General features: G+C 40.2%; 3 protein-coding genes across 3 annotated transcripts; 1 reads left to right on the forward strand and 2 right to left on the reverse strand.

Annotated features, from left to right (window-relative positions):
• Positions 1–88: 88 nt before the first annotated feature.
• On the reverse strand, positions 89–1,642 carry LOC128438608 (UDP-glucuronosyltransferase 2B14-like). Its single transcript, XM_053421221.1, has one exon. It carries the CDS (start codon positions 1,556–1,558, stop codon positions 89–91), a length of 1,470 nt encoding a protein of 489 aa, XP_053277196.1. The 5' UTR covers positions 1,559–1,642.
• Positions 1,643–2,935: 1,293 nt separating this feature from the next.
• On the reverse strand, positions 2,936–4,515 carry LOC128439660 (UDP-glucuronosyltransferase 2C1-like). The gene is given in 2 exon segments (XM_053422073.1): positions 2,936–3,912; positions 3,915–4,515. Coding segments are annotated over 2 exon segments (1,578 nt in total).
• A 5,677-nt stretch (positions 4,516–10,192) lies between these two features.
• On the forward strand, positions 10,193–16,145 carry chrna5 (cholinergic receptor, nicotinic, alpha 5). Its single transcript, XM_053422579.1, has 7 exons — positions 10,193–10,283; positions 13,294–13,445; positions 13,588–13,632; positions 14,574–14,683; positions 14,884–15,061; positions 15,151–15,846; positions 15,987–16,145. Exons 1-7 carry the CDS (start codon positions 10,193–10,195, stop codon positions 16,143–16,145), a joined length of 1,431 nt encoding a protein of 476 aa, XP_053278554.1.
• The last annotated feature ends 2,397 nt before the right edge of the window (positions 16,146–18,542 follow it).

The raw sequence follows: 18,542 nt of genomic DNA on the forward strand, positions 1-18,542 counted from the left end.
GGTCAAAGGACAGTCCAAGACGAAACACCTGCTCTTTCAGTCGTCAACTGATCATTCAAGCTAACTGTAACATCTAATAAATCCTTCGTTAGTCAGATTTGAGTTTTCTTTTGATACACAATCTGAAGCATGACCATAACAACCCAGCAAATAATAACAAAATAACTAGTGCAACTGTTGTCAAGACAAATATGACATCTACAGAGTGGTAGGAGTACCAGGGCAGTCTGTAGGACTCCGTTCTCAGGTGAGCTGCACCTTTGTGTCTCATGACAAACTCTATCCAGAAGAGGGCAGTGTCCAGTGGTTTCATTGGCTGATCTCTGTGCAGCCTGGAGAGTCTCTGCATGTTCAGCCCATAGGAGGGTTCAGTCAAGACTTCCTGAATACCCTGAAAAAAGATGTTTTCATTCATAGTAAAAAAATCTATTATCTTTCCTGCTCCTCTGACTTCAATTCTGAATAGATTATCATGTTGGTCAAAAATCAATGGAAGTCCTAGTATAGGAACTCCATGGTAAATTGCCTCTTGAACTCCGTTGGTTCCCCCGTGAGCCACAAATAGTTTAATCTTTGGATGTCCCAAGAGGTCATTCTGTGGCATCCAGTCGACGAGTAAAGTGTTGTTACCCAGAGTGGCCGGTCTGTCCCCTTTGTACCTCCAGATGACTTTCTGAGGTAATTTAGCAAAAGCTGTAGCGATCTCATCAGCTAAGTCCTGCGGAAGTGTGCTAATAAAAGTCCCCAGAGACATGATGATGACTCCATGTTCTCCAGAGCTCTGGACAAAATCCTCTAGGTGTTGAGGCAAAGGTTTTGCAGGTTTACACTGGAACCCTCCCATGTAGACAACATTAGGCATGGTGGGTCGAGGGAACTCGAACACAAAGTCCACTCTCATCAGCCACAGGTCGGCTGCTTGAAACAGTGAAAGAAAATCTGCATCCGGACCTAAATATTTTTTAATAAAAGGATCATAAATTGGTGACACAAAATGTGCAATTTGGAATTGTGTGAATCCAAAAATCATGACGTTAAGAACTCTCTCAGGAAAGCTCATTTTATCTGATAGCTCAGACCCTGGCATTGGAATATAAGACAGAGGAGAAGGTGCAATTGAAAAATGGCCTTCACCTTGACCAGTCCATCTGACATTAAAAACAATTGGCAACCTGAGGTAGTGAGCAAGTATAACACCCAATGGGCTAACAGGGTCTCCGAGGACAAGGTCATATTTGGCATCCTGCAGTGACTGTATTAGATCTTTGTTTCCAAACAGCAGCTCAAGCATTTTGCCCATTTTCTGGTTCATCTCAGAACCCTTTTGTATTAGTTCCATTTCCAGTTTAAAACGTGTCCAGGCAGACTTCCCTTCCCTCTGGATATTCAAGAGTTGGGCCACAAACTTAGTTACAAAATCTTCATCAAATCCAGACTCAGCATCAATAGTGACTGATGTATAGAATTGGGAGGTTTCCTTGATATACCAGCTGTCGAATGATCGTAGAACAGAAACCTGGTGCCCCCTTGAGTATAGTTCCTCTACAATGACATTCATGTTCACCCAGTGGCTCCCGTCCACTGGAACAACAAGCACTTTGCCACCATAAACCAAAGGTCCATAGATCAACCAGAGAGTGGTCACAACCCAGGGAAAATCCATCTTTATTCTGAATTGGGGGGGAAAAGCAAACGGTGACTTAAATTATATCTTATCAAACACATACTTTTCAGTACAAGTAATGTTTTCATCAAAGGGATAGGTGGTATCACAAATTTTTCAATAGAAACTGCATTTTTCCAAAATTAAGTCTATTTAGTACTTTTGTTTTTAATCATTTTCAATACTAAATGCAGCATGGTATATATTGTTACTTAATCTTTTCCATATTCAAGCAATTGCAACTGTACCAGAGAGAATCAAAACCGTTTGTTCTTGTTGACAATATACAATGCCAGTTAAAAGTTTACTTCTGTGAACACACACTTTTTGATCACAAAACAGCTACAACGCAGCTATTTCTGTTAGCTAAAGATTTAAACATGTTGATCCTACCTTTATTAGCAACAGTTGTAAAGATGTTTCAGTCTTCCTCCTGTGGCAGAGAGCAGATAATGTGCTCCAGCCCACCTGGAAGGACTTTACTACTGCAATTGTATGATCTGGCACGCCCTGGTAATAGAATACAATATGGAGTAAAGGTTGTTCATGGTGATTTGCTGTTAAGCAAATATCTGTACAAAAACAAATAACTGTTGAACAATAACTTTAAATGGTAGCATTAATTTGATATCTCAAAAATAACTGTTTGCTTATTTCATTGTGGGACAATGTGTGGATGGCATGACCCTATAGTGAGTTTGTGATCTATAATATTTCTGTGTGTTTGCTGTGAAGTCTTCTAAAAAGTGACACTTTTTATATCTGATATTTACTCACTGTAAATGACTGAAAAGCCTGAACAGGTTTATTTTGTTTACAGTCAAAGGTACATTAACCCAAATTCAATCACTCTCTTTAAATCTTGCATTAAAACCCACCTGTTTAGGCAGGCATAACACTTTTAATGTTCCTGTCCGCTGAAGCTTTTGTCCTGCTGCTGCTCTGCTTTGTGCATTTTAAAAATTTTAATTAACTGTATTGTTGACTGTTGTACGGCGACCTTGAGTATCCTGAAAGGCGCCTTATAAATAAAATGTATTATTATTATTATTATTTTAAAATGACACTGCATAAAATAACTTATACAAAGTAATTAGACTTCACTCAGCAAGTTGGTTGTCAAAACTGGTAGGTACTTTTATTTTGTAGTTGTCGTCAAGAAGGACATTTACAGTCAACCCAAAGGACAGTCCAAAACTAAAACAAGTTCTCCTTCAGTGTTTAGCTGATCATCCAAACATCTTAACCAGTTTGAATATATATCCTTCCTTGTTAGTCAGATTTAAGTTTTCTTTTGATACACAATCTGAAGCATGACCATAACATTCCAGCAAAAAATAACAAAATAACTAGTGCAACTGTTGTCAAGAACAATATGACATCTACAGAGTGGTAGGAGTACCAGGGCAGTCTGTGGGACTCCGTTCTCAGGTGAGCTGCACCTTTGTGTCTCATGACAAACTCTATCCAGAAGATGGCAGTGTCCAGTGGTTTCATTGGCTGATCTCTGTGCAGCCTGGAGAGTCTCTGTATGTTCAGCCTGTAGGAGGGCTCAGTCAAGACTTCCTGTATTGCTGCTCGGAAGTTGTTGTCTTTGTCCACTGTGGCTAATGTAAGAATCTTAGCTCCTCCTCTCTCTTTCAGACGGAGCAGGTTGTCTTTCTGGTCAAATAATAGAGGTAGACCCACAACTGGGACTCCATGATAAATTGCCTCTTGAACTCCGTTGGTTCCCCCGTGAGCCACAAATAGTTTAATCTTTGGATGTCCCAGGAGGTCATTCTGTGGCATCCAGTCGACGAGTAAAGTGTTGTTACCCAGAGTGGCCGGTCTGTCCCCTTTGTAACTCCAGATGACTTTCTGAGGTAATTTAGCAAAAGCTGTAGCCATCTTGTTGGTCACGTAAGCAGGAAGTTCACTCACAAACTTCCCCAGAGACATGATGATGACTCCATGTTCTCCAGAGCTCTGTACAAAATCCTCTAGGTGTTGAGGCAAAGGTTTTGCAGGTTTACACTGAAACCCTCCCATGTAGACAACATTAGGCATAGTTGGACGTGGAAAATCAAAAACAAAGTCAGTTCTCATCAACCAAATATCTGCATTAAGCGCCAACTGTTCGAATTCATTTTCAGGCCCAAGATATTTGTCACATATCTTCTGGTATCCCTTAACTAAAAAGTGGTATTGTGTTTGACTGATAAGATATGAAATCATATTTTTAACTCTCTGAAAAAAGGTCATTTTTCAATATTGCCAGATCTTACAATAGGAACATAAGATACGGGTGATGGAGCAAGAGCAAGATGACCATCTAGATTTAGCAGCCAGCGAACATTAAAAACCAGTGGAAGGTTCAGATATTTGGCCAAAATGACTCCAGCTCCCCAAGCAGGGTCAGCGAGTACCAGATCAAACTTGCTGCCCTCGATGTTTCTCATCAACTCTCGGTCATCTAGCAGTGTTGATACAAATTCACCCACAACTTTGTGAGTTTCAAATAAGTTGCATATTAATTCTACAAAAATAAAGGGAAGCTTTATCAAGGGATATGCATCCTGCTCAAATTTTATTGCCTTGGATAATACATTTGTGAAATGCTCCTGATCCATGCCCCTCTCCACTTGGACTGTGACAGTGTTGTAATTGGAGGAGTTGTTTGGGATGTACCAGCTTTTGCTTGAATGCACAACAGTGATATTGTGTCCTCTTGAGTGCAGAGCTTGAAGTAGAATATTCATGTTTAACCAGTGGCTGCCTTCGGCAGAAAACACCAAGATGTTTCCAGCTTGACAGACAACGGGAATCAGGATGAGCAGGAGCAAAGCACTGCAGCACGCGTTCATCCTCATCTAAAATAAAAACAATGTTAAGTTAGTTAACCAAGGTTAAAAAGATATCATTGCAAAACAAATAAAGTCTGATCATTTCAAAGTTTGTTAACACAAATACTTGTAATAGAATTGCAAGCCATCCACCATTATTGTTATTTCTACCATCTATCCCATCCCTCATCTATTCTGTTTGTCTTTTAGGATCAAAGAAGGGTGCCTGAGCCAATCCCAGCTGATATAGGGTTGCAGGTGGGGTACACCCTGGACAGGTCTCCAGCGTATCAAAGGGCCAACATACGGAGACAAACAACGATTATCCCTGTGGTCAAATGATAGTCACTGATCAACCTATCACCAATGTGCTTGGACTGTGGGATGAAGCCGGAGCATTTGGAGAAAGCCCACACATGCAAACTCCTCAGAGAAAAAATCCTGTCCATCTGAAATTCTAACTAGGGACCTGCGTGCTGTGAGGCAACAGTGCTAACCACTGGACCCCTGTGCCGAACTGTTATTTCTCACTTTTGTTATTTCTTTTCCAATCAAATCAAGTTTATTGATGAAGCACATAAAAAAAAACATCAGGGGTTGACCGAAGTTCTGTACAATAGTAAAAGCCATTAAAATAACAATAGAATGATAGAAGATAAAAAGAAAGCCATAGAATAGTAAGAGCCACCCAGAAAGCTTGAGTCATCAATTCAAACCCTTTATACAAATAGATCTCTAACAAATAGACTAAACGGGCTAAAAACCAGTAAGTTTGTAAATAAGTAAATAAGACTTAGTCAAGGGCAGTTATAAGCCCCGGGCAGCCACTGGTAACAGCGAAGGGAGCGGAGGAGCTGTGTATTATGAGTGAATTGAGGTACTGTAGGTTAAAGACCAGTCGAGCTGCTTCATTCTGGATGAGCTGCAGAGGTCGGATGGCACTAGCAGGTAGACCTGCCAGGCAGGAGTTGAAATAGTCTCGTCCAAATCCAGAGGAGATCAGTGCAGTAGTGACAACCTTTAAATCATTTAAGGAGAGTGGTCTGGGGGAGTATGTCTCTGCCTGTCTCTCTCTCTGTCTCTGTCTCTGTCTGTCTCTCTGTTTGTCTCTCTGTCTCTGTCTCTGTCTGTCTCTCTGTCTGTCTCTCTCTCACACAAACACACACACACATACACAGAGGCACCTGCTGAGCAAAAACCACAGGGCAATGTGCAACAGGTAAAGAAAACCTTACCATGTCGGACCACTCGTCAATGATAAAAACAAAATGTTGATGTATAGTGACATCATAGTAATTATTCTGTTATTTATATCCATTTTCAAGGCAAACCCTATGTCAAAACATATCGGAGCAGGAGCTGACAGTAGACACTCCATCAGTCCTACTGTCATCAATTGGATATTGGTTATTTATCATCCGGTATTTCACCTCTTGGAGCGAATCAAGAAGAGACCTAACAGAGACCTCACCCTTTTTTCTATCATTGCAACCATTTACTTTTTTAATCATTTTTTCACAAAAATCACTCTTGCAATTACTCAACTCTCAATTCTTTTTGAGCTAGACAAACTGTTAACATGTTGAATAGATGTCTAGTCTTGGTGTATACACAGAACTTTGCACAAATATTTTTTTTTGTTAGATTTTGTGTTAATTATAACACTTTGTCAAATTGTCATTTTAGCTGCTTCCACCCCAGCATATAGCATGCTAGCAAAATATACACACACTACATATAACATTCTTAAAGGTACTTACTGTAGTTGGCTGTATGTTGCTGCTGAATGTCCCACCTGAAGAATAACTGTTTGTGTGTCTAAACACGGTTCAGATATTTTGCCAAAATGACTCCAGCTCCCCAAGCAGGGTCAGTGAGTACCAGGTCAAACTTGCTGCCCTCGATGTTTCTCATCAACTCTCGGTCATCTAGCAGTGTTGATACAAATTCACCCACAACTTTGTGGATTTCAAATACGCTGCCTACCATTTCTACAAAAATACAGAGAAGCTTTATCAAGGGATATGCAACCTGCTCAAATTGTACTGCCTTGGATAAGAAATTTGTGAAGAGCTCCTGATCCACGCCCCTCTCCACTTGGACTTTGACAGTGTTGTAATCAGTGTTAATTTCGTTGACAAAAACGATGACGAAAACTATTCGTTAACGATCTTTTTTCCATGACGAAGAAGAGACGAAGACGTAACGAAAACGGATCTTTGAAAATAAAAACTATGACTAAATCTATTTTAACTTTCGTTGACGAGACGAGACGAGACGAAAATGTTGGTGGTTGACTAAGTCACAATAATTTATTTAAACATCATCGTGTCAGGCCGTCATGAAGTATCAGGAGCGGGCGAGTGTGTTTGTGTGTGTGTATGTGTGTGTGTGCGCCCCAGATAGCGCACCGGTCCCGAGGCTCCGCCCCCCGCCCCGCTCACTCGCTCAGAGACACAAGACCAGAGCTCGTTCACGTGCACCGGCTGCTTCTTAACAGTGGAAACAGTGAAAGCACAGAGTTTCTCTGGTCACAGCTGATCAGAGATCAGCGCAGCAGCTTCTTGATCAGAGCAGAAGCTGCAGTAGGTTTGTATCGAGCTTTAGTTTCTGTGTCCGCCTCCAGCCTGACCTGCTCTCACTTTTTGTTTTCAAATTTAAAACCAAATATATATTTTTAAGCTATTAGGCTGCAGCTATATGTTTTTATTTATTTCAAAATAGGGTACTTCTTATTTCATACATTTCCCAAAAATATTGGGAGGACTCAAATAGCCCTACAAAGTTCTGTGTTTAATTTATTTCAAAGTAGGCCGACACTTGCCTGTGTATTTTCTTCTCTTCATAAGTGTTCGGTGTTTTCCTTTATTGTAACAGGTACAAATAGCAATAAAATGTCAAGAGTTTTCTTTATTGTCGTTCTATAATTTCGTAAATGCAACAAACTATAGTTTAGTATAGTATAACTTTATATTAAACTTTATTAGCTTTGTTATCAAATATGTTTTACGGCTCCAGACACATTTTATTTGGGGGAAGAAGGGGCAAAATAAGTAAGTAAAGGTTGCCGACCCCTGCTATAGACCTTTCTGGTAGGGATATCTAATGGACAACCTAAGTACTGCAAGCTAGACTATTATGCAGTTTTAGACACAACACAGGGTCCCTGGGCTTGAGAAGGGAAGAAGAGGAGTTAATGTGGCTATTAAATGTGACTAAAATGTAATTTGTTTTCGTCGACTAAAACTAGACTAAAACTAAGAAGGATAAAAATGACTAAATGTGACTAAAACTAATATGCATTTTCGTCATAAGACTAAGACTAAATCAAAAATAGCTGCCAAAATTAACACTGGTTGTAATAGGAGGAGTAATGTATGGTGGCCCTGAGAGCTCAACGAACAGCAACTTAAGAAAACACATGCAAGTTAAGAAAACACATGCAAGTTGACAAAACACAAGCAAAGTAAGAAAACATCTTCATCAAGTTCACAACACAACACAACACATTACAGAAACGCGCAGCAAATAGACACACGCGCTGCAAATAGACAAACACGCTGCAAATAATGAAACGCGCTGCAAATAGAGAAACGCGCTGCAAATAGAGAAGAAACGACAACGGGAGTGTTTCCAGAGGAGAGCTAAAAGTGATGCACACTGCTGCCACAGCAGACACAAAAACGTCCAATACACCATACGAATTCGGTTCCACACAGGGGTCTGCCACCCGCGGCTCTGGAGCAGAATGCGGCTCTTCAGCCCCTCTGCAGTGGCTGTTCAGTAGCTCGTGTGTCTATTTGCTGCGCATTTCTTTAATGTGTTGTGTTGTGTTGTGAACTTGATGAAGATGTTTTCTTACTTTGCTTGTGTTTTGTCAACTTGCATGTGTTTTCTTAACTTGCATGTGTTTTCTTAAGTTGCTGTTCGTTGAGCTCTCAGGGCCACCGTAGTATGGCACCGTAGGTAATGAGACCCAACAAATTAAGAAGACAATTAGAAACATTACATTCCAGTCACATACATGTGCAATGACAAGTGATTTATTTGAATTATAAAAAAAAAAACATGCCTGAGTTTGGCCAGCTTTTGCTTGATTGCACAATAGTGATATTGTGTCCTCTTGAGTGCATAGCTTGAAGTAGAATATTCATGTTTAACCAATGGCTGCCTTCGACGGGTAACACCAAGATGTTTACTGATGTCTAGTCTTGGTGTATTCACGGAACTTTGCAAATTTTTTTGTTAATTTAAACAATTTGTCAAATTGTAATTTTAGCTGCTTCCACCCCAGCATATAGCATGCTAGCAACATATACACATACTACATATAACATTCTTAAGGGTACTTACTTTCGTCGGCTGTATGTTTTTGCTGAATGTCCCACCTAAAGAATAACTGTTTGTGGGTCTTGGATAGGAGAAACAAGTCTGTATCCACTCACAGAAAGGGGATGAGCTCAACTACACCTTAGCCTACACCTTAACCCAGAGCCTATGCAGTTCTTCTCATTAAATCACCTCAAACTATTTTTCTGACCTTCAGCTGCAAAATGCAGAAAATGCAGAAAACATGATTTTAGACTATGTGCTGATTCTTAACCATAAGTTTAATACTAAGCTATATCATGTCAAACATTCTCAAAGCAGGTTTATGGTGATTAAGAGACAAATTAGAGATCTTAAATCTTTAAAAAATCTAAAGATGAATTTCTTCCATTCCAACATCTCTAGGTCCCACAAAATGCTGTCGCCATGGAAGCACTCACAAACACACACACACACACATACAAACACACATGCACACACACACACACACACACACACACACAGAGAGCCTGTGTATAACTATATGTAGCATATTGTGTGGCGTTGGACATCAGGTAACATACTGGTTGTGCACATGATGTAACAAATGTAAAGCAGAATCTCAGTGGCAGAACTGCCCTTTTCGTGCTGCTGAGGAGATGCATGGGGGGGGGGGGGGGGGGGGGGCTATCACAGACAGGCTATCCCTGTCTGTGATAAGTGAAAACAAGGATGCTTGGAAAAGGGGAGGGAAAGGTGGTGGTGATAGTCGGGGGAAATGGGGCGGGCTCTCTGACGGAAGAGGAGGAGGAGGAAGAGGATGTGTTGTCTGTGCACAACTGGAGGCAGCAGGGACTGAAGCAGCGTCTGTATGAGGCGAGAGAAAGAATCTGCACGGAATGGAGGAGAGCTAGAGCAGCACTGTCGCTGTCATCAGGACACCTACCACTTCATCACTACCACTGGCGTTCTGGACTGCATGTTAATGGGAGAGACTCACAGCAGGTATGTTTCCATGGCATGTTTTTACAGCATTTGCATGCTTTATTACGTGAAATATGTTTATTACCATGAAGATGGTGCAGATTATCAAGGTGAGCGTGCAGGATGCTATGCTGTATATTAAAAGGTATGTGATTTAGGCAGTTTGTTATTTCGATTTTTTTTTGTTTGCGTTATATAGGTTATTCACTGAGATCAATATCTGTGATTGAATCTAAATTATCCAAAGGGGAGCAGAGATGTTTGATTTGAGATTTGAACCCTTATCTTTAGGCATGTTTAAAGCTTGGATGATTACTCCGTGTACAAAAAAGCTGCTGCCGCATTTAACATTTATTTTCCAGCTCTGTGATGCCCGAGGGACCAGCGAAGTTGATCCATTTCCTCCTCTGATATGATGCTGAGAGCCGGAGGGGCAGCCACCTTCCTCACACTGCTGCTGCTGCTGCCGCTGCTGTGCTGCTGCCACCTGTGCCACTCACTGCGTAAGTTTCCCATGGACTGGGAACTGTCACGCTGGAACATAATGGGCTCAGTGTGACAGATGGGATAGTGGAAGATAAGTTGGATAGACAACGTATATGTAACCAAGAAACCAAGAGAGAAGATATAGAAATTTCCAGATGGTCCGTGAAGAATGAAGGTAGCTTGCTAAGTTACTCAAACAAAATGCCCTGACTAACCTGATTTTCAGTGCGTCAATTCAGTTTCCAGCAATTTATCTATACATCTATCTACTATTATTTTAATAAAAGTAATGGCCTGTTTAGCTCATTCACGTCAGTAGCATTATATGCCCTTTGTTCATGCTACAGCTTTTCAACTGTCAGATAGAATTGTCCTTCAAAACTTAATCTTAACCAGATGAATTTATCTGGTTAATTAATTCATTATTTGAAAACGAGCTGACAAATGTGAGCAGCAGGTTATTACATATTGTCTATTAACGGCTAACCCCTTCATATCTTGAATTTTCCCTGGAAAAAAATGGAAACTTAATTACTGGACATTTGCAAGGGAGATTTCTGCTAAATTTATAATGCAGAATCATTAATGCAGAAATCCAGGGAGTTAATAATAAACTAATGTAATGTTCGATCTATATTGGATAATGGTAGTGATTGGAGATTCATGGCACTTTAAAACAATGAGCTTGAAAATATTCTTACATTCCCAGTCATATTTACAACTTAGATACTAACTATCTACGAATCAAATATTTGTAACCATTCAAAAATACTGAAATGTCTGAAGAAACTATATAGGCAGAAACAACAAAAGATACAATGTGTGCACACTGCAATCATGGTTAGGTGATGAGCTGTTAGACGGCTGGTGGGCAGGTATGGAACAGCAAGTATGAAGAGTTGTTAGTGCAGACACAGATAAACTGTGAAAACCCGCTGGAGAGGAACGAGGAGAGGAGCTGCTGTTGCCATGACACCGTGTATATATTAGTATGCATGAATGATTCCTGTATTTTTTCTCCTCTGCTTGATTTTATAGATTTCTATCTCTCTCCACCTGTTAATTAATCGTATTCTTCTGCACCAGGACAAAGCAACAAGCATTAACTAAAGCATCTTCCAACACATCTCAATATGTTAATGGTAAATATGAATTTGACGCAGCACCCGGCGTAAAATTCATTTCCACAGCTACTTTAAAAGGGATTATTTCATTACCTAAGAGCACATGAGTTGTATCTCTGTTTTAATGTTTTTCTCACCCTATGATTACATTGATCATTCTTTAAAACAGATTCATGTACAAGCCCACAGCTTGGTGATTGTGGAGGTAGAGCTGAAGAGATGATGAGTTGGCTGATTATGGGGTCATCGATTGAGGGTGTTGCATCCTTGTCCGTATTGATCCAGACACACACACCCTAATAAGGGTGACACGATACATTTGCGGCAAGTGTTTTGGTAGATTTCCAGCCACATTCTTCCATCCATAAATTGGGTTTATAACTGTGGGGGTGAGTGATTTAAAGAGCATTATGAAAGATATTGTGTGTAATTCAAACTTGTAATCGATACTTTCTTCTATGTATTGTAGCTCTGCCTCAGCAAGACAATGCATCAGTTTCATACTTTAACTTGAACTTATATTCATCATACAATAAGCAATTAGTGACTTTGTTCTTTTTCACATTGACATACCTCCAGTAGCTGCAACAACAAGGAACAACAGTGTTGCTCTCCTCTCTCCTCTGTCATGTTTGAAGCACTGGGCAGCATCATAGCTATTGGCTAAATAAAGATTTCATAGCTTGAAGTCTTTGCGTAACATGCACGGCATGAAACATGTGTGTCTGTCTCTCAGACACTTGCCGTTGGGTATTTTCCGAGAATAATTTTAACTTCAGTCCCACAGCTTATTACTACACACATTTCTTCAGCCTTGAAAGCTCTTTACACATGAGCAGACTCTATCTCTTCAAACTAAAGTATTTCACACATTTGAGCAACAGTTCCATAGCTGCGAAACTTTATTACACACTCCCAAACCTAATTTTGTGGAAATTGTGTAGAAACCAGCAATCACAATGTACTTCCATTGGAAATATTTTTTTCCTGTTACTTTTACTCTTGTTATCCCATGATCCACTTGTGAGTAGTGATGTATGAATGAAAAACATGCACCACAATTTTAGAGGGCCTGCATTATCTACAGTCGCCAACACATATGACTCACAGTGCAAGACATGTATTCCTCTCTTACTGTGGTGAATGAAGGAAGGGAATATGGTAAAGAGAAGACCAAATCACTGCAACAATTTTTACAATCTAAACTCACATTACTATATTTAGTAGTGGTAGTTTATGGATATACTATATATATATAGTAGTTCCCTGGGATTACTGCCTCTGGGCATAGTATGAATACAAGACTGTGGCAAGGCAGAATAAAATTCAAATTGGGCCGTAGTTCATAGATGACAATCAAAACATTTTGGGGAAACTAACAATTTAGTAGCTCTTAAATGGCACTTACTTATAGCATTTTGTAGTTTTGCTTAATTAAAAAAAATAAGTACTTTCTTGATTCTTGTTGTTCTTGGTTTGTACCCTCTGGGTTGAATGTACTTATTGTAAGTCGCTTTGGATAAAGGGGTCAGCTAAATGAAATGTAATGTAATATAAATATAATGTAATGTAAACAACACCAAACACTCTCCACTCACGACTGCTACTTTCAATATTATCTTTCTTTTTGATAGTGGCTCCATTACAGAGAATGAACTGCTGTAACTGATCTATCAGGAACCCTAACCCCATTGTACTTCATAATGGGTGGGTGTTTGGTTTGATTTCTGTGTCTAAAAAACCAAAGCTTTACCTCAAAGGACATATCCAGAAACTCTCGACATAAACACTGCAGTAAGGTCAGAGGGGTGAATGCATCGCTGTTCGAGAGCAATAACAGAACCACAGCTGGACAGTAAATGTGGTAATTATCAGCCATGAATAATCTGTTCTCCTGTTTCAGGGGTACCAAAGATCTCATCGTATGCTAAGGCAGAGGACAAGCTGTTTCAATACCTCTTTGGAGGCTACCAAAAATGGGTTCGTCCGGTGGAATATCTAAACCAGACGATCTGTGTGAAGTTCGGACTGGCCATCTCCCAGCTAGTTGATGTGGTGAGGACACAAAAGCACTGATATGGTTTATGAATACGTGTCACTGAGTTGTTAACTTCACAGAATGTTATTTAAATTATTGCTCAATCGAGATTTCCAAATCGGCCACCTATTAAAGTTGATAACTGTTTTTGTCATTTAGGATGAGAAAAACCAGCTGATGACAACCAATGTGTGGATGAAACAGGTAAGTATAAAGAACTGAAACATCAAATTATTGCACCATTGGGAACCTTTGGGTACAGTTCTTAGCATGTCAGTGTTTCTTTATGGCCATGTAAATGCCCTAACAACATCTGGCTTTTATGGATTTTTTGAGGCAACCAGTCGGCCTCTCCTCGCCACCTTTTTAATCTGGCCGGGTGGCCTTTAGCTGACACCATCCATATGAATCCTTTAGGCTCAGCGCCCACGCACCTGCCTCCACAGGCCACATCCTTTCCACTGTCAGCCTTATTCATGGTCTTGGCAGTCCTGTCTGTCATGCATTTTATGAATTATCCCCCTGGGCTATAGGCTGGGCTGGGCTGTTCAGGTCAGTTGCTCCCTTTCACAGTGATGAATTGCATCATGCAAAAAAAGGGGTGATGGAAGGGCAGTTGCCACAGAAACAGAACGTCTGATTTTCTTTCCCTTTCCTTTTTGCTAAGGAAACAAATACTGAGCTTAAGTTGTTTTTTTCTTCTAATAAACTAATAAACTTGCTTGAGTATTCTGTCTCCGGGTACTCATCATGTTTATCATGTCTAACCCAAATCAGATACATTTGCTATTAGAGTTGGCCAAGCTGTTTCCAGTCTGTATATCAAGTTATAGTCAGCTGCAGATATGAGCTTCAGCTTTAGCATTCAAGGCTCAAGATGTTTATTGTCACTCCGGTTATAAAAGAATCACTTGAAAAACTTTTGCAGGGAAGTTCCATAGTAATAACAAATCAAGTTGTTAAGTAAATCATAAAAGAGTGAACAATAGGAAGAAGAAGAAGATATAATATACAGAAATATTGAGAACAGATGTGAGGAACAAATATGTAATTCAGACGTTCAATTGTTATCAGCCTTTTTCATCAAACTCTCAAGTGAGTAAATAGCACTCAAACTTACTCATTTTTCCTGTGTGTGTATGAAGGAGTGGACTGACATGAAACTTAGATGGAACCCTGATGACTATCTTGGCATCAAAACTATCCGTGTCCCCTCGGACAGGCTGTGGCTGCCTGACGTGGTGCTGTACGATAAGTATGGAAAAATTATACCGATGTATATTTTATAGAATACCTTCCAAATTATTTACTAAAGAATGATACACTTTTAGAATGGCTCTGGTTCCAGAAGTAAATTTGACCTTGACATTTAAGAAAAACCTAATTAAAAGAATTTCAAGCCTCAACAGTTGGCAAAAGCATTTATCTCTAAGAGGATTTTTTGGTCTTTAACAGCTCTGATGGGCGTTTTGAGGGAACTGTCACCAAAGCTGTTGTTAAGTATGATGGAACGATATCATGGACGCCACCAGCCAATTACAAATCAGCCTGCTCCATTGACGTCACCTTCTTCCCATTTGACCTCCAGAACTGCTCCATGAAGTTCGGCTCCTGGACGTATGACGGCTCCCAGGTGAGTCTCTCCTCAAAAGCATGTGTACATTATATGTAGCGTTAGTTAAGACCAGTCACTGACATGACATTGTCCTCCTTATTTATCAGGTGGACATCATTATGGAGGACTTCCACGTAGACAAACAGGACTATTTTGACAACGGTGAATGGGAGATAGTAAAAGCCACAGGCAGCCGTGGTCTGAGGACAGATGGCTGCTCTTCCTACCCCACCATCACCTACTTCTTCATCATCCGCAGGTTGCCTCTTTTCTACACCCTCTTTCTCATCATCCCCTGCATCGGCCTGTCCTTTCTCACCATCCTTGTCTTCTACCTGCCCTCCAACTGCGGCGAGAAGATCTCCCTCTGCACCTCAGTGCTGGTGTCGCTCACTGTCTTCCTACTGGTCATCGAAGAGATCATCCCGTCCTCCTCCAAGGCTATCCCTCTCATCGGGGAGTACCTGGTGTTCACCATGATTTTCGTCACGCTGTCCATCATCATCACAGTCTTTGCCATCAACATCCATCACCGTTCCTCCTCCACACATCACGGCATGGCGCCCTGGGTGAGGAAGATTTTCCTGCATCGACTGCCTAAGCTGCTGTGCATGCGTGGCCATGTGGACCGTTATGCCACAGCTGGAGTGGTTGGGGCGGGAGGAGCCGTAGGTCTGGGTATGATGAAGGATTCAGCACCTGGACTCACCCCCCCACTCTACACGAGACTTCACCTGCAAGCAGCTTTAGATTCTATTCGCTACATAACCATGCATGTGGTCAAAGAAAATGAGGTCAGAGAGGTGAGTTTGCTGGATTTTATGTAATTGTTCATGGATGATTGTCTACATGGACAAATATTCCTTTCTGGTCCTGCACTGTTTGTTGCTCATGTCTTCATGTGTGTCCAGCGACTGACGTGTGCTTTATTTATCTGGTGCAGGTGGTACAGGACTGGAAGTTTGTAGCCCAGGTTCTGGATAGAATGTTTCTGTGGGCCTTCCTCCTGGTTGCGATCCTGGGTTCTGCTCTCCTCTTCATCCCAGTTATTTACAAATGGGCCAGCATCATTGTCCCTGACCATGTTGGAAGTTACCTCTAAGAACCACTCATTGGAGCACAGCGACCACAAATGGATTTAAAGCACATTAACAGCCTACTGTGGATCTCCTGTGAGAGACTGAGATTACTGGTGAGATTCAGGCTTGTATACACACTCAACTGTGCCAGAGGTCAAGATGCAGATTTGAGGCCTAACCCGCAGCAAATAACTCACAGAGACCTGTTTTTTATTTCATAGAGATTCAGAGATATCTATTAAGTTTCATTTAAAGATAAATTATAATAATCATTTAGTGTAGCTTCATCCAGCCAGCCACATTTATTTTATGTCCTATAAATGCTGGCATCGAAGAGTGTAGATTAGCCATTGTGGCTGGAAGAGGGTCATTGATACAAAATGGTAGGAATACTTCCTTGTGATGAATGTATTGATTCATTAATTTTCAAAACTACTGTATCCCTGGCAATTACAATGCAGCTCGCAGCCGAGATCAATAGATACAGACACACACACACACACACACACACACACACACACACACAATAGTTATAGGAGAAAACATTTATTCTCAGTTGACATAATACTCTGTACTGATTGGGTTTGGAGAGATAGGGCATAATTCAAATAAAAGTTTAATTTTGCTCTTCTGGAGGCCAATTCTAATTTCACAAATCACCCCTATAAGCACATGCTCCTCTACTGCGTGGGAAACAGTGGGGACTCTTTTCCACGGACTTCAAATGATCCAGCCAGTTCTTCCTTTTAGAGGAAAAATTTTGCATTCTCTAAAAGGAATGTAAGAGGCAAAGAGATACTGTGCATTCACGATAGGTTTAGGCCACTGAAAATTTGGACAAAGACGTCCCTCCAACTTAAGCGGGAAAAAACGATCATTTAACAATTCCATATTTGTCTTGTTATTTGATTAAAGTTGCATGCAGATGCATCCAATTATTTGATTTAGAGACATGTACGAAAGGGCCTCAGAGCCACTTTATTGCTGTTCACATATGCTGGAACCAGGGAGACTCTTGTGTTTCAGCAGCTGTGCAGCTCTCAGCCTGTGTAAGACCCTGGACTGCCTCTCAACACAAAAACAACAGCAACAAAGGCTGGGGACTGAATTGAAGAAATCTGTTGGGTTCCTTTTCCAGATCCACAACACTGAACCCAGAGTCTGTGAATAAAACTGATGACCAACAGACAAACATTTAATGTTTTTTTAACTCCTATACAATGAAAAAGGGACTTTGCATGGTTTTCATAATGATGGGGAGTCTCTATGCCTGAAATACAAAAGCTGTAATTCACGACTAGATAAATAAATGCATTCTATGGTGCTTAATTTATTCAAGAGGAATAACTCTTGAATAAATCTGGAATTACTGTCAGATCAGAGATCAGAGACCAGTAAAACTTGGTTGGATGGTTAGGGTGGGATTTTTGTTCGCACATAATTCCAGCTACTATAGATAATGATAAATATGATATAGAATTTTGTTTCATCGTACTAAATTTGATGCGACTGCTTATTTGTGTTTTGCATGAATTCCTTTGTGGATTTTAGTTTGTAATCAGTTTAATATCTCACTCTGCTCCAAAGATATACAGTATGTTCAGACAAAATCAAGATATGCTGATGGTCAGGGGAACTAGAAAGAAATGCTTTAGATGAAACATGTACAGGACTTTTTAACATCTAAATTAGTAACTATTTTACACATATTTTTGCTGGCTGTTATGAGACAATATCATTTCAGACTGTAGCAAAAACATCCAAACATTTTTTAATCTGTGATAAACCTTATTAAAGATAAGGTCAACCATTAATCCCACGCCAGGAAATTAACTGAAGATAGTCGAAACTAGTTTGACAAAACAGTGACTGAAGTTCAAATTAGAATAAAAACTGATGAGAATATGAGAAAAATAGAAAACTTAGCAATATTTACATACTGTATTATGTACCTTTCACTACAAACAGAATATTATTGGTCGAAAAAGTGCAGTGACAGGCTGATTTAGGAGGATGTATACTGTATATTTGCATATGTATAAGAGGATGACAAATATATGTTAAGACTGATATAGAGGTATATAGAACGGTGTAGTATACAATATGACAAGAATATAAAAATGCAAATATTAGAATTGGAACATATTATAAAGATAAGATATACAAGTAATGTGCAAAAGGACACGTTTAAACAAAATGGTGCAGGTAATGGAGAGTAGTTGTGGTGCTGAGCAAAGTTACAGGCCGTGCTACATAACTACAACACGTCTCTGCCCACAGCTTCAACAAAGAGATCACATTGTTTCCTCATTCCTGTAGAAAGGCCCAAAGAAAAGATTAACGATAATCCACTCGTGTAATCTATCCTGGAATTTGTATATACGCATTCTCTGCTACCACGGATATTTCACATCCACATC

Source organism: Pleuronectes platessa, chromosome 1 (assembly GCF_947347685.1).
Source record: "Pleuronectes platessa chromosome 1, fPlePla1.1, whole genome shotgun sequence".
NCBI classification, from domain to species: Eukaryota; Metazoa; Chordata; class Actinopteri; order Pleuronectiformes; family Pleuronectidae; genus Pleuronectes; species Pleuronectes platessa.